The sequence below is a fragment of the Carlito syrichta genome, unplaced genomic scaffold (genome assembly GCF_000164805.1).
Source record: "Carlito syrichta isolate Samal-C Ts95f unplaced genomic scaffold, Tarsius_syrichta-2.0.1 Scaffold109629, whole genome shotgun sequence".
NCBI lineage: Eukaryota > Metazoa > Chordata > Mammalia > Primates > Tarsiidae > Carlito > Carlito syrichta.
In genome coordinates this window covers 56,124-70,715 of record NW_007053725.1, presented here as the reverse complement: position 1 = coordinate 70,715, position 14,592 = coordinate 56,124, and the positions used below count along the sequence as shown (strand labels likewise).

General features: G+C 42.7%; 2 protein-coding genes across 4 annotated transcripts in view; one reads left to right on the top strand and one right to left on the bottom strand.

Moving 5' to 3' along the window:
• TRIM55 (tripartite motif containing 55) overlaps window positions 1–9,861 on the top strand; it is a 48,330-nt gene extending 38,469 nt beyond the window's left edge. For all 3 annotated transcript variants that reach the window (XM_008068568.2, XM_008068562.2, XM_008068557.2), the window contains one exon: window positions 9,574–9,861. In XM_008068568.2, coding sequence (XP_008066759.1) covers window positions 9,574–9,696 — 123 coding nt within the window. In that variant the 3' untranslated portion in view covers window positions 9,697–9,861. The remainder of the gene's footprint in view (window positions 1–9,573) is intronic.
• A 1,892-nt stretch (window positions 9,862–11,753) lies between these two features.
• On the bottom strand, window positions 11,754–14,079 carry CRH (corticotropin releasing hormone). Its single transcript, XM_008068545.2, has 2 exons — window positions 13,649–14,079; window positions 11,754–12,869 (listed from the first exon to the last, which is right to left on the bottom strand). Exon 2 carries the CDS (start codon window positions 12,853–12,855, stop codon window positions 12,259–12,261), a length of 597 nt encoding a protein of 198 aa, XP_008066736.1. The 5' UTR covers window positions 12,856–12,869; window positions 13,649–14,079; the 3' UTR covers window positions 11,754–12,258.
• Window positions 14,080–14,592: the final 513 nt, after the last annotated feature.

The window sequence follows — 14,592 nt, the reverse complement described above, 5'->3', positions numbered from 1 at the left end:
AGTCCCGAACCCAGCCTGTTGTCTTGTGAGATTATAAAGTTGCTCCCAGAGGAAAATAAAAAGTTTTTTTTTTTTGAGTTGGAGTCGCACTCTGTCGCCCAGACTGGAGTGCAGTGGTTCCTCCCGGCCACCGCAGCCTTGACCTGCTGGGCTCTGGCGATCCTTCCACCTCAGCCTTCCGAGTAGCTGGAATTACAGGCAAGTGCTACCATGCCCGGCTGATTTTTTTGATTTATTGTAGAAACGAGGTCTCGCTGCCCGGGCGGGTCTCGAACCCGCGGGCTCAGGCAATCTACTCACCTCAGCCTCCCAAAGGCGCGGGATTACAGCCTGAGCCACCCAGCCCGGCTAAAAGCATTTTATTTAAAATGGGGGAAGGGAGGAGAAGGAAAGAAAGGAAAGGAAAAATCGTAAGGAGGGAGAGAAGAGAGGAAGAAAGGGAGAGAAGGAAGGAGGAAGGGAGGGCAAGAGGGAGGGAAGGACAGACGGACCTATGGTTTAAATGGTTAAAAGGACTGGTGGGGGGTGAAGAGGAAGGGGGCTAGCAAAGATTATTTTCTCTTCTTGAAGCCCAGGACTTATCTCCTAGACTCTCAAAAATTAGTACATGTGTCCCCAGACCTGAGTCCTTATCAAATTTCTCATCACCCCAAATTTAGTCCTTTTGAAAATATTCATATTTTCCTAAGCTGGGATGAACAATGGACCAAATGTCCAAGGAGGAGCAGCCAGTGCAGAGCCCTGTATCTCCACCACCTCTAACATGCAAAAAGATAAAATAATTTTTATGCAAATGACCTTTGAGACTTAACCATACATTTTGATTTCAAGTGCAAATATCCACTCCAGCTGCCACTTGAGACTGAGAGGTGAGAGATATAAGAGGCAAGAGGCTGGGAAGCTGCTTTTCTGAGTAAAATTATTTTCGCAAGATATTACAGAGCATTTTTTTTTTTTTAAAGCAGGAGATCAAGAACATGATTTCCCATGAGTGTGACTATAGGTCTTGTGTTCTTTGAAATGATCTATTTAATTTTCTAAAACAAACGGAAGTGAATGAAAATTTAACTATGTTCTCTAAATTTAATTGAGGGATTCATGGTGTCAAATTATTTTCAAACAGAAATCCCTACTGACAGTGATTGTTTCATGTTTTACAAATCAGGAAATTCAAGCTCACAAATCGCCAATATGCCAGGCACCCTGACGGTGCTGGAACTTCAAATTGATAAAAATAGAGAGAAAACTGATCAGTAAAGGACTGACTTAATTTACTACAAAACACTGTCCAGAATGTAATCCTGGAAATTATAAGAAGTTATGACAGTGAGATGCAGACATTTTCACCTAGAAAAAAAATTATAGGAAAGAGTAAGTTTTGTTTTGTTTTTTTTTAACAAGTAAGTTTGAATGTGATCATTACATTAACACCATTAATGCTTTTTCATTTGTATCCTACAACTGCAATTTTATTTTTCCAGACTTCTTATTCTGCTGGGAAAATGACATCCTATTATCTGTCAATTTGAGGTTTTTGCTAGAAGGAAAAAAAAATATCGATACTAAAATTGTAGACGACATTTTTCAGGAACAAATAGCGTCCTAAGTAAATGTCACTTTAATAGGAAGTTACAATGGATGTATCCATCTTAAAGAGGGAAATATAATGTAAGTTGTGTGTGAGCAGTGTAATGAATTCATTTCCCCTGGCAACCTGTGCCTACTGCTCTACAATTCCATGAACACAGGCAGGGGGAGAGCTCTCTGGGGGAGTTATTATGACATAGCTAGCTGTGCTTTGCTTCCTGTGTTTTCAAATTGTGTATTATTCTGATTTAACCTAAGACCCTCGTTAGCGTTATGCATCCTGTGGGTTTTTTCTGTCTTTATTTGTGTCTCTCAGTGATTTCCATGGCACACTTTTTTCCCTACTCTAGCTCATGAAATGAAGAGTTAATCTATCACTTTGTGATTTCATTTTAAAAAACTGATGACAGATGGTAGTGACTCTAACTAATGTATGCACATTGTTTTATCATCTACTAAGTCTTTTGTAGAGTTTCTCTCACTTAAACTTCACAACAGACCAGGCACAGTGGCTCATGCCTGTAATCCCAGCACTTTGGGAGGCCAAGGTGAGAGGATCATTTGAACCCAGGAGTTTAAGACCAACCTGGGTAACATAGCGAGACCTAGTCTCTACAAAACAGAAGCAAAAACCTCACAACAGCCCTCTACAGCAGGTACTGTTAAACTTCCATTTTATGGGGGAAGAAAACAAGGATCCTGGAGGATGCATGACTTGTTCAGGGTCACAGAGCAGCTGGGAGCTTGCTGCCATCTGACCTCTTGTCCTCCACCATGGAGTGTAGTACTCAGTGTAGTGGAAGCCACCGCACCATGTAAGAAAAACGAATGCATCCTCACTTCACCTGGGTTGATATGACCAGGGCCTCCTCTGCGTGGACTAGCCTCTCATGACAGATCAGGACAGCCTCAGGAAGCCCAAGTTGGTCGTTTCTAGGTCTCCACTGCTTGTAAGGATGTGGCCTTCCCTTGCAAATGAGGAAAATCCAATTCTTGAGTTGCATCCCATGCTGCCAACAACTTGCCTGTCTATCTGCCTTCCAGTGGTGGGGTCTGCCTTGTCCCCTGGGCACCAACTGTCCCACTTTCCCTTGAAATTTATGGTCACAATTAACAACCCTTTATCCTTAGAGTTACTTTGAGCAAGGTCTTCAAATTTCCTGAGTCTGAATTTTCTCATCTATAAACTGGGCATAATAATACTGTTGCATTCCCATGGCTCTTGAGGACAATCTGTTTGGCCTGTTTGCCTCACAAAAAGTAAAGAAACTCTGTCACTGAAAAGTTAATAATACAATTCTTTATAATTCATTCCTTTTTTCAGAAAGGGTGTGAACACACATAGACTCTCAACAGGACACGCAATTGTCAGATCCCTGTCTGAGAAGAAAGCTGGCTGTAAGTTCTTACCAGCCTGTAATATCAACATCCAGAACCTACCCTGAAACCTAATCCCATCAATTCCCAGACACCATGTTTGAAACAAGTTAACAGAACCTACCACACCATCCTCTGCAGGTTAAGAAAAAGTGAGTGAACGAGTCTACTTTCTTCTTATTTGATGGACCTCAGGAACTTACTCTGGGCTACAAATCCTCCCAAGAAAAAAAGCTTTTTAGTGAGCGTTTTCCTGCCAGAGTTCTTTTTAGGGGTTCTTATTTTCTGCTTACTCTAACATTCATAAAGAGTGTTACTGCATTTTCACAACTCTGTGCTTTATTCCTTACATATCTTGATTGCTCTGCCCCAAGCAGAAACATCTGCACTCCTGTGAAAGAGATGCCCATGATGGCAAAGCTGCCTAACAGTTTCCAAGGCTTAGACCCTTGGCTGTGAGCATTGACAGTACCTCAGTTACTTCTCACCACTGGACACTGACCCGGGTTCTTGGTTGTACTCTCCTTCCCAGTGAGGAATCTGTAATACTTAAGTTATCCAAGGGCCTGAAGCTCAGGAATGCTTAGTAGGGGAGGAGGTCAACCCTCGGGTTGGTCTTTCTGAATCAACATTATAAGCATGATCTCAGTCTTCCTACTCACACCTGTTTCCAGCATCTGGCTTTGATTCTGTGCCCCAGCTTAGCAGGTGCAGGATGGATACTGGGTGGTTGCCCACTCAGCAGCCTCAAACCTAGCCTTACCCTTCCTATCCACATTCCTTTAGGGCAAATGGATTTCATTACAGATGGACAAGGGTTCTTTCGAATTGACCTAGAAAGACTGGCATTTGGCATGGGTACCCAGATCCTCTTTCAGGTTGAATTTCTGATTGACATTCACTGCGGCACTCAGAGATTGAAGAGATGGCAGCCCAGATGTAGGGGCCTGGACACAGTTTTTCTCACCGTCCCCAATTTCCTCTCGGCCTGGAATCATTTATCCCTCAGGATTAAGAATGGACATTTCTAGGTAAAATGTTATCTGATGGGGGTATACATTAAGCCACCATCATTCATTAATGTCTTAGTTGGAATGTATTTTATCAGCTTGATTACTATCTCTTGGTTGAGTCTGAGGGAATGGAATATAAGATAGGTAAATTTGAGTGGGTCAGAGTCACAGAGTCATGGATGATGTAGAAAATGATCACTTGGAGAAGGGCTGATGTGGGTATTCCATGGAGGTCCTGAGAAGCTTAGGGACAGCCTGAGGGCTCTAGTCACTGGCAAAAATAAGCTCACTCTTCTACTTTGGGCCAGCTTTAAAAAAATGGCCTTCCTAACTGTAGTTATGCAGACTTGTGCCAGAGTGAATGTCAGGAAAACATCTGTTTAGTTTCATTCAGCAGATCATGTGAGGCAAGATACATTTAGGTAAAGAGGACTGCTGGTATTAACCCCGAAGCCCAAACAAGCACATGTTCACCAATCTACACCCAGTTGTTTCCCCTCTGCTAAGTGCCCAGGACTCTTCTGCCCTCAGATGAACTCTGAAGGCAGTTTCATGGTTTCATAGACAAAAATCTTGCCACAAGACACACTTTGGCTTACTTTAAAAAAGATCATCATATTTAGCGTAAAAATTAAGCCAAAGTATCTAGTGAGCATTTCCTTTATTTTCTTTGACACCTTCATACTAAAAAAAATAACCTTCCATTAAGAGCAACAACTTGTGTACCTTTAGAAGCCAAGAAGGTAACATGAATGAAAAAGCTGGCCAGTTAAGAGGAAAATGTTGATAGAGGCATAAATACAAGTCATCATTTGCTTTCCTCTTAATTCTGCTCCGAGCATAGCAACTGTACAAGCACAGTGATAACCAGCAGCTCGACCAGCCTTGGAGCAGGGGAGGCAAAGGGAGTGCTGGGCGCCATGACTCAAGTCAAACAGGAGGAGGGGGCATCACCGGTCCAAGGCACAACCCTACTCTGCTGTGCAACCAATTGCTAGAACTTTCTCATCTTGCACAACAGAAACTCTATGCTCATGAAACACCAACACCCCATTTCACCCTTCCCCAGTCGCTGCTAACCACCGTCCTACTTTCTGTTTCTGTGAATTCGACTACTCCAGATACCTCGTGTAAATGGAATCATACTTGTTTTGTTTTGTGTGTCTGGCTTATTTCACTTAGCATAAGGTCCTCAAGGCTCGTCCATGTTATAGCCTGTCAGAATTTTCTTCCTCTCTCTTTTTTTTTTAAGGCCAAACAATGTTCCATTGTACACACCACACATTTTGGATCCATTTTTCCACAGATGGATGCTTGGGTTGCTTCTATCTCATAGCTATCATCAATAAAGTTGCTGTGAAACATGGATGTACAAATATCTGTGGAAAGTTTTTCTTTCAATTCTGTTGAGTATGTACTGAGATGTGGAATTGCTGAATCACATGGTAACTCTGTTTAATTTTTTGAGGAACCTCCATACTGTTTTCCGGAGCAGCTGCTGTGAACCATTTTACATTCCCACCAACAATGCACAAGGGCTCCAATTTTATCACATCCTAGCTCCTGATTTTTTTAATGTTTGCAACTAATTTGCATTTTTTTCAAAATACCATGTATTTCATCCATGTTGTAGCATGTGGCCAAATTTCCTTCATTTTTATGGTAGAGCAATGTTCATGTCAAGCAAACATTGTCTGTAACCTGGAACTCTCCTGCGCACAGAAACAGATGTCCACAAGTTTCTGGCAGAATGCATGCCCCTTAATCCCCAGCAACAAGAAATTACTCTAGATGACATAAGTTTCAAGGATGTGCCTGCACATCACAAAGGTCTCGGTGGCAGCACCTCGCCTCACCCTGCTCTTCTGTAGAGTGAAACGACACCATAGTATCTTAATAATCTGATATTAATTTTTTCCTTTCAAAGGACATTTGATAATAACAGGTGGAAAAAAAGTCAAAGGAAAATCAAAGATTTGGTGTTTCTGAGTGAGTCTGAGTTCCTGAGTGACTACTCAGAGCCCCTGGGCAAGCTCATCCAAGAAAAGAAGTTTCTCCACTAAGCAAAATGATATCGCTCCCTTCTGCTCATCTTTTGTGGAGCTTGATTGAATTGGATCTCACTGTTGAAACAGAGGAAATATGGTGCCTCTCTATTCTATTTCCTGGTTTCTTTTTATGACTAAAAGTCATTTGTCAAATTATTTGTAGCTGCATAGTGATAGAGCACTGTGTTAAATGATGGTTGTTTGTTTGTTGCATTACCTAAGGAAAATGTGTGAAATTTAGAAATGCAGTCGTGCGCCATGTAACATTTCGGTTATCAATGGACCTGAGTGTTCAATGCAAGATTATAATATTTCCATAAGATTATAATGGAGTTGTGCTCAACTGCATTACAATTGCCTAAAGCATTCCATGCAGTAACATGCTGTACAGGTTTGTAGCCTAGGAGTAACAGGCTACATCACATGGCCTAGGTGTGTAGTAGGCTATACCATCTAGGTTGTGAAAGTGCACTCTAATGTGTTTGTACAATGATGAAATTGTCCAGTGATACATTTTTCAGAACATATCCCTGTTCTTAAACAGATGTGTGACTGTCATATAAGACTAACAATCCTTTGTTCACATTTTTATACATGTCAGACTAAACTAGAATGCAGGACAAGCCCCCCAAGCAGATGGAGATCAGTGCTTGTAATTCTATGTCCTTCATTCTGTTTTGTAGGACATCACTATTCCCAAGAAACGGTACTTCCTGTAATGGAGGAGAGTTAGCATTTAGAAAACTATTGGAGGGAACACATATTAGGGAAGACTATAGGAAAAAAAGATGGACTTTTGATTTGGTTAGCTGTGATTACAAAAAGGTGGTTTCTAAATCTTTAATTCACTCTTCCTTTATGAGGTAACCATATGTATAGTTGGGTCTCTTGGAGAGACACTGGTCAGTGTCATGGATGACCATGGTTATAATACAAGGGATTAAATCACATAAATGATGTCCAATTTTAGATACTATTGTATTTCTTAACTGGGAGTCAGTGCTGTTGTGTACAGTTGGCTACAAACAGTCCCCAGGTGATTCTGTGTGACAGAGGAGACTTTTCACTGTTGTAAGAAAGAAGAGAGGGAAGGAAAGAGGGAGGGAGAGAGGGAATAAAAGGATGAAAGGAAAAGGAGGAAGGAAGGAAGGGAAGGAGGGAGAGAGGGACCTACTATTAATGAGGCATATGTAAAGTGCTTTATGTCCATTACTTTATTTATTCAGTCCTTATGACAACCTTGTGGGGTAGATCCTCATCTCTGTTTTTCAGAAGAGAAAACTATGGCTCAGAGAGGTTAAGCAACTTGTCCAAGTTATACCACTAATAAGTGGTTGATCTATGACTTAAAACTAGGCTAAACCTTTTTGCATAGAACTTTCTTGCTGTGATCATTGGTGGATCCTTCATTAATATAAATAAGACCAAGGAGATGGGGTGATCATCCAAAAGTACTCAGGATCATCTTTGCTCTTGACCTCCCACTCTAGCACTGGATTTTCTTCTCTAAAAGATGATATGGGTTTATATTGTTTGGAGAAAAACCTAACAACTGCCTCGAAAAATGGAGGTGTAAGAGAAGAAGACCCAAACTATTTAATCCCAAATCTTGGGGACTATCAGGTATTAACAACTAAAACATTTGAAATGGAAGATAGACTTTAATCTCTGGGACAGAAAAGCACAAAAATGTATACACATTCCAAAAGCAGTCGTAGTGGCTTGTTAGCCACCAGCAGTTTCCCAAAAATTATATCCTTCTGCAGAAAATATCTTACTCCACTTGTTTCATCCTTTAGATATTTGAGAAGAGCTGTCATGGAACTTTTCTCTAGATTAGAAACTGCTTCAAGTAAAAGAGCCTGCAAAATAGACCCTATTGATCTATTTGTCCAGGCAGAATTCACTATTTACTCATATTGAATTGTTTTTTAAAAAAAGTCTTTAACACATCAGTGCTATACCCAGACCACTTGTGCTTTTTTTCTTTTAGGATTAGTGAGGGTTAAGGTGACTATGGTAGAGAAGAGAAGAGTTTGATGTGTACAGCTTGGCACAGGATTCTGTCAGGATGGTGTTTATTCCACTTCAATTTCAAGGACATTGACTTATCTAACCCATTACCACAGAATCTAGCATAATCCCTTTTTTAAAAGTCCATTTTCACTTGATGTCTCAACTATTCTTTCATAGAAAACTACACACTTCTGTTTTCTTCTACTGTGGCTAATATGATTTCATGGTTCTTTTTAAAGAACCATGGCAGTGCCAAAAGATAATCCCAAAGTCATAGGACTTGGTATTATTTTATTGCTCTTAAAACATCATTTCTAAACATATGTTTAGGGTAAAATCTGGGAAAGTGCAGGCCAAGAACTTATTTTGTTCTCAAAACTATTTAGAGTGACCATAAAACAATATATTTACCAAAGTTCTGCTTTGCTTGTACCAGGTATTGTCCATTCATATAGCAGCTTCATAAAATCACCCAGGGCTTCTGAGCTGAATGCATGTGTCTACCTCATTGCTTTGAAATCAGTGGCATTCTAATCTGATGGGATAGTCTTACCAGTGACGTCATCAGACTGTATTTGTTTATCCATAGTTCTCCTAGGAAGAACTGTGTTTGTCAAGGTAGCTTTAAATGTAAACAGTTTGAGTTCATAAAATTAAATTGCATTTCAGAAAGACTTCCTTATAATTGTCCCTCATTTCATTAAGTTATTATTTTTAAAATTCAAAACAGCATAAATAGATTTCATTTATGACATTAGGTTAATCAATGAGTTCAAAAATCACAACCTGTGCCTGTCAAGCTCTCTTTAAAATAAGACAGTTATCTTTTAAAAAATATTATATTAGATATTATTTCATATAGGTATTCTTATTAGATTTTATTGACCAGGAAACAAAATAAGAAAAAAATACATATTTTATTACCTAGGGAAAAAATTTCCCTTTATGATTTGTTCAAAACTAAACCTACAGTTTTGCAAAAACTATACTAAGAAGATAAACTTATATGCACATACTAGATATATATGCATATATATATTTAGTATTATATATCTGTGGTAGAAACTTCTTACTTTAGTAGTGGAGGGATTACATTAATATGCCCTGCAATGTCATGTAGTATAGCAATGTCATTTAAATTAGAATTTATTTTTTTATCATGCAGGCTTTTCTAAACCCAAATTCCTATTGGAATAAGACTGACAACTCAGTTAATCATATACACATGGACAAAAAAAAAAAAAAAAACTAGAATAGCCTGGACTCTTTTTTCCCAAGAACTTCCCTCCACTGCATGCATTCTGTTGTCCCTTTCTATATCACAAGTGTGAATTACTTTCATGGCTTTTGGCCATGGCCAAGATAACCTGAGCTTGCTTTTCATCTCTAATAATAATAATAATCATCATCTCTAATAATAATAATAACTATTATTATTATTATAATCCTTTCTTTCATCCAGAAAAATGACTGAACCAATCCAAAAGGGACTAGCCTCTTCTTTTTCTGATTCACATTTTCTTCTGTTGCAGATTGGATTTGAGGCTCCTCCTCTCCAGGGACAGGCTCCAGCTTCAGGGAGTGGGAGTGGAGCTGATTCTGAGCCAGCTCGCCATGTCTTCTCCTTTTCCTGGTTGAACTCCCTAAATGAATGATGTTCATTCCAACTGCTACCTCTCTGTCTGCCTGGCTGAGGTGCGCATAGGCAGCAGGGAGCCTAGGTGAAATTAATATGATGCAGATGATGAAAGGGACCTCCGAACAGAATTTCTGCCAAAAATAAAAATCCCAAATATTAATTCCAGATGACTTATCTAACACATAGCACTGGAAAAAAAGAAAAGAAACTGGACTTTGTGCAAGTTTTTTTTATTGTGTGGGAAACATTATGTGGGGTGTGTAGGTATAGTATGTGTGTGCGTCCATGACAAGTGGCAAGTGTTAAAAAAAGTGGGCACTACACTCTCATCCTAATAGATAATGACTCTTTGTTCCTATATCACAGTATCTCCTATTTTCTTTCCTCTCGGTGGCTCAGCCTGTAATCCCGCGCCTTTGGGAGGCTGAGGTGAGTGGATTGCCTGAGCCCGCGGGTTCGAGACCCGCCGAGGCAGTGAGACCTCATCTCTACAATAAATAAAAAAATCAGCCGGGCATGGTAGCGCCTGCCTGTAATTCCGGCTACTGGGAAGGCTGAGGCGGAAGGATCGCCGGAGCCCAGCAGGTCGAGGCTGCAGTGGCTGGAAGCAGCCACTGCACTCCAGTCTGGGTGACAGAGTGAGACTCTAACTCAAAAAAAACCAAAACTAAAACAACAACAACAACAAAAAACCAATGCAGGTGGTCAGTGAAATTCAGAGACAATTCAGAAGTGACTGATTTATCACTATATGCACGAAAGGTAAATCATTGACCAAAGTTATGAAATGTTTCACCGAGTTTTTCTCTTTTACCTAATAGAAGTCCCTGGATATATATCCAGAAGTGTTCTTTAAATTTGGTGACACATTCATAGTCCAGAAGGCCTAGGACATCTCTGGAAGCATTTTTCTAATCTTAGTTTCAGCTCGTCATATATCAGGCACTTTAACTGATAAAGACCTTCCAGCAAGAACTGTCCACTTTCTCATGTATCTACTGTGGCACCAATGTGGTAAATTGTAGAATAACTGCATGTATTTAAATATATATACACACATTAAAAGTCAATATTTATATTTAAATCATGCTTTATTTGTCCCACCATAATGCTTCCCTTAGAACATAAGTGTAATTTTGCCTGGTATGAATCTTAAATAAATGCTGTTTTTAAAAAGTTAGTCTTACAATTATTTATTCAGTGTTTTGTATTTTCTTATTAATCCACTAGTTGAGTATATTTCAAGGCTCCCAAGGGAAGAAGAATCTGCATACAAATTAATTTTAAAACATTAAACATTTTATTGAATTTTTAAAGCCATAGCTAAACCACCAAAGGCAAATGCATTGCAAAAGTAATTAGATGTGCTGTTCAGTTTTAGAAGTGAAAAAATAACCAGTTCATATTCCTAAGAATTAAAATGATTAAGATTGGCATAGACATAAATGTGGAGGGTATTTGTATAATTACTGAAGTCACAATGTTCTTTGAAGGAAAATTTTTTCTGAGTGCCATTTTATAATAACTAAATTTTGTTGTCCCAAGGAAGATGTTATCAAGCTTCTCCTATTAGAAGTAGTCTTTAGAAAATAACTTAGAAAAAAATTATTTTATAGTACCAACATAGTAGTTTGATAAAGAAAAAAGAAAGAAAGAAAAGCAGTACTTTGGCTGTATGGTTTGGAGGAACACCTGCCTCAACGCTTCTCTGTTCCTTTCATCCTTCCCCACTCTCCCCAATTATTTCACATCTTATAACCGATCAGGGTTAAATGGTATTTCCACCATGAATTGATCTTTTCTTTACAGAACTGTCAAATTCTAGAGCTGGAAGTAACTTCCCAAATTATTTGATTCAACCTCAGACGAGTCATCTGAGGTACTGAGATGAGCCCAGGGAGATTGCAGGGTCTGTGGGAGCCACTGGCATAAATTTGTATTTTTAGTAGAAAATAAAATGCAGGAAGTTTTGTTTTGTTTTGTTTTGTTTTTCTTGTGCTGGAGACAATTTGGAGGCAGTTAAGAGCTGAGAGTATTTTCAGTGTATGAACATTGAAGAGGAAAAAGTCATGATTACCTTTGCAGCTTTTATTAAAAATATAAATATTTAGCATTCTCTTACACAAACAAACTGACCAAGGATTGGAAAGATGTTTTATTACTGAAACGTTCACAAGAAAAGTTAATTCGGAGAACTTACAGATTCCATCGTACCCACCCCAGAGAATGGCATTCTCTTTGGCTCAAACCACAACAAAAACAGTTCGGATGACTTATGTCTGCATCTTCGAAACGTTTCCTCCCACGTCTACATTCTCTTTAAAACACCACTACAGACATCTGGAAATGGGAACTAAAAGTAGACAATACGAACAACATTGCGTTGTTACTGCACGCGAATTCACTTTGTGCATGCTGGTTAAGAGGTATAGGCTCTCTCCCTGTACGTCCTCTATGCTTCAAGCTATATAAAAATAAACAAATGGTATCAGAGCAGCGCTATGGTACAGAATACTGTAATTTTTTTCAAACGTGTGTGTGTGCTAAACGCAGAATCTTTTTGGCCAAACGCACCATTTCATTTCCCAATAATCTCCATCAGTTTCCTGTTGCTGTGAGCTTGCTGCGCCAACTGCTCGGCCCTGGCCATTTCCAAGACTTCCCGGAGAAGGTGGAAGGTGAGATCCAGGGAGATGGGAGGCTCCTCGGACCGCCTCTCCCTCTCCGGTGCCTCCTGGTGGCCGCCGAGGGCGCTCTCGGCGCCGCGCTCCGCGAGACCCGCGGGGCTGTCGAGCGGGCGCCGAGGCGGCAGCAGCTGCGGCAGCAACACGCGGAAAAAGTTGGCGGCCGCCGGGTCCGGCGAGGGGCGGCTGCCGCTGCCGCCCGCGAGCAGCGAGGAGGCGGGCGCGGGCGCGGGGGCGGCGGCGGGGCCCTTGTTGAGGTTCCCCAGGCGGAGGAAGTACTCCTCTCCCATGCGGAGCAGGACGGGCCGAGGCTGCGGCTGCCGGGGCTGCCCGGACTGCGGCGGCGGCTGGAAGAAATCCAGGGGCCGGGGGGATGGCGGGGCCTGCCGGGCGCCCGGGACCGGCCCCCGGCTCAGGAGGGCCCCGCACGGCGAGCAGGGCAGGAGGGCCACCAGCAGGACGCCCGCGGACACGAGCAGCGGCAGCCGCATGTTAGGGGCGCTGGCTGCGGCACAGAGGTGGGCAGAGGGCGGAACGAGGGAGAGGGAGAGAGAGAGAGAGAGTTGGTCAGAGCTGAGCTCAGCTGGGAGGTGCACTCGGGGGTCTTCCTCCGGGACACCCGCTGGCGCGCCTGGCCGGCTCTGGCCGCGGGGGATCGGGCGGGCGCTGTCCGCGGTGCTGAAGCGCCCGGCGAGCGGGAAAGGGACCCCTGCGAGGGCTCGGCACCAAAGCTCGTGCCCTCGCCGGGCAGGCGGGACGCTTCTTTGGAGACCCCTAAGGGATGGTCCCTGAGTCCTCCTCTTCACGACCCTAGAGCAGACTTCCCCGAGCCTAGACAAGAGCCACAAATTTAAGTTCTCAGCCACGCTGACCACCTCCCTTCCAGATATTTCAGCGTTTTCTTCCAAACTGAGAACGAATGCCTCCCCCTCCTCTCTCTGTACCCTGCCTCTGCTGCCTGCTCTCGGGGGTCGGGATAGATTGGGCCAGGGGCGGGGGGTCCTTTATACAGTCAGCGAGGAGTAGCTGGCAGTTCGGGTCGTGAGGAACAGCCGTCTAAGTCTGCTTTTGCCACATCGCAGCTACTGGTGGAATCTTAACACAGTCAGCGAACACACACGCGCGCGCACACACACACACACACACACACACACACACACACACACACACACACACACACACGTGCACACTAGCCGGCACAGGGGCCGCCGGCTCGGCGGCGCACTCCGAGGCGGCTCAGGCAGCGCAAAGTTGGTGGCGCGGTCCCGTCTAGGCGCTCCCTACCTTACCGGGCTCTGCGCAGGTGAGCCGAGCGCTGCCGCCTCTCTGCAGAGGGACGTCTCCGGGGCTTTTTCTGGAGGTTTTCTTCCCCTCTCCTTTCTGTTCCCACTCTCTTTTTCTTTCTCTCTCCTCTCTCCCCTCAGTCTCTCAGTGGACTTGGGCTCCGACTTTCTCCACACCAGAGCCTGGAGTGGGTTTTATAGCGTCGACCCCCTTCAGAAAGCACGCAGCATTTGCCTAATAAGCTGACGCTCTCTTGACAGCTCGATTGCGTGCTGCCTCTGCTCCTGCATAAATCATAGGGCCCTGCCAAGGAGCGAGGGGCAGAATTTTGCTATCTCAACACTGAATCTCACATCCAATTATATCAACAGATATTTATCGCCTCTTGGTGACGTCAACGAGCCCTGAAATGGAAGGGCTTCTTATGACTTGTCCATTGACAAAAATTCTTGAATGAGATTTCCCAAGTGTGAAAACATCCTGACCTCTTACTATGAAGGGCCAAACTGGGGGGTCGGGAAAGAGACAGCGAATGGGAGGAGGAAAAGGAAGTGGAGAGGAAGGGAGGTGTCCCAATGCAGTCCTGCCAGGAAAGCAGCAGGCAATTAGGGGGGCGGGCCTGGATCCCCCTCCCTCCCTCCTAACCTCTCTGACCAGTTGTCTGTATCAACACCTTGGCATCTGAAAATACCCCTTTACTAGAGACAAAGAGTCCTACCACCTTTCTGTCTGAAAAAGAATGAAGAACCAGGAGATTGGGTAGTCAGGAACATCTAGGTTTTAAACTTCTGCTTATTCCACCCAAGAGCAGATAAAGGAGTCGTGAGTCTGCAGAGACAAGACCACTAAGTCTCTTAAAAAGCAGCTCAAGTGTTTTAAATGACGACAGGAAGTACTCCCATGATAAAAGGGTAGAAACCAGGGTCAGTCATGGGTGCAGGAAA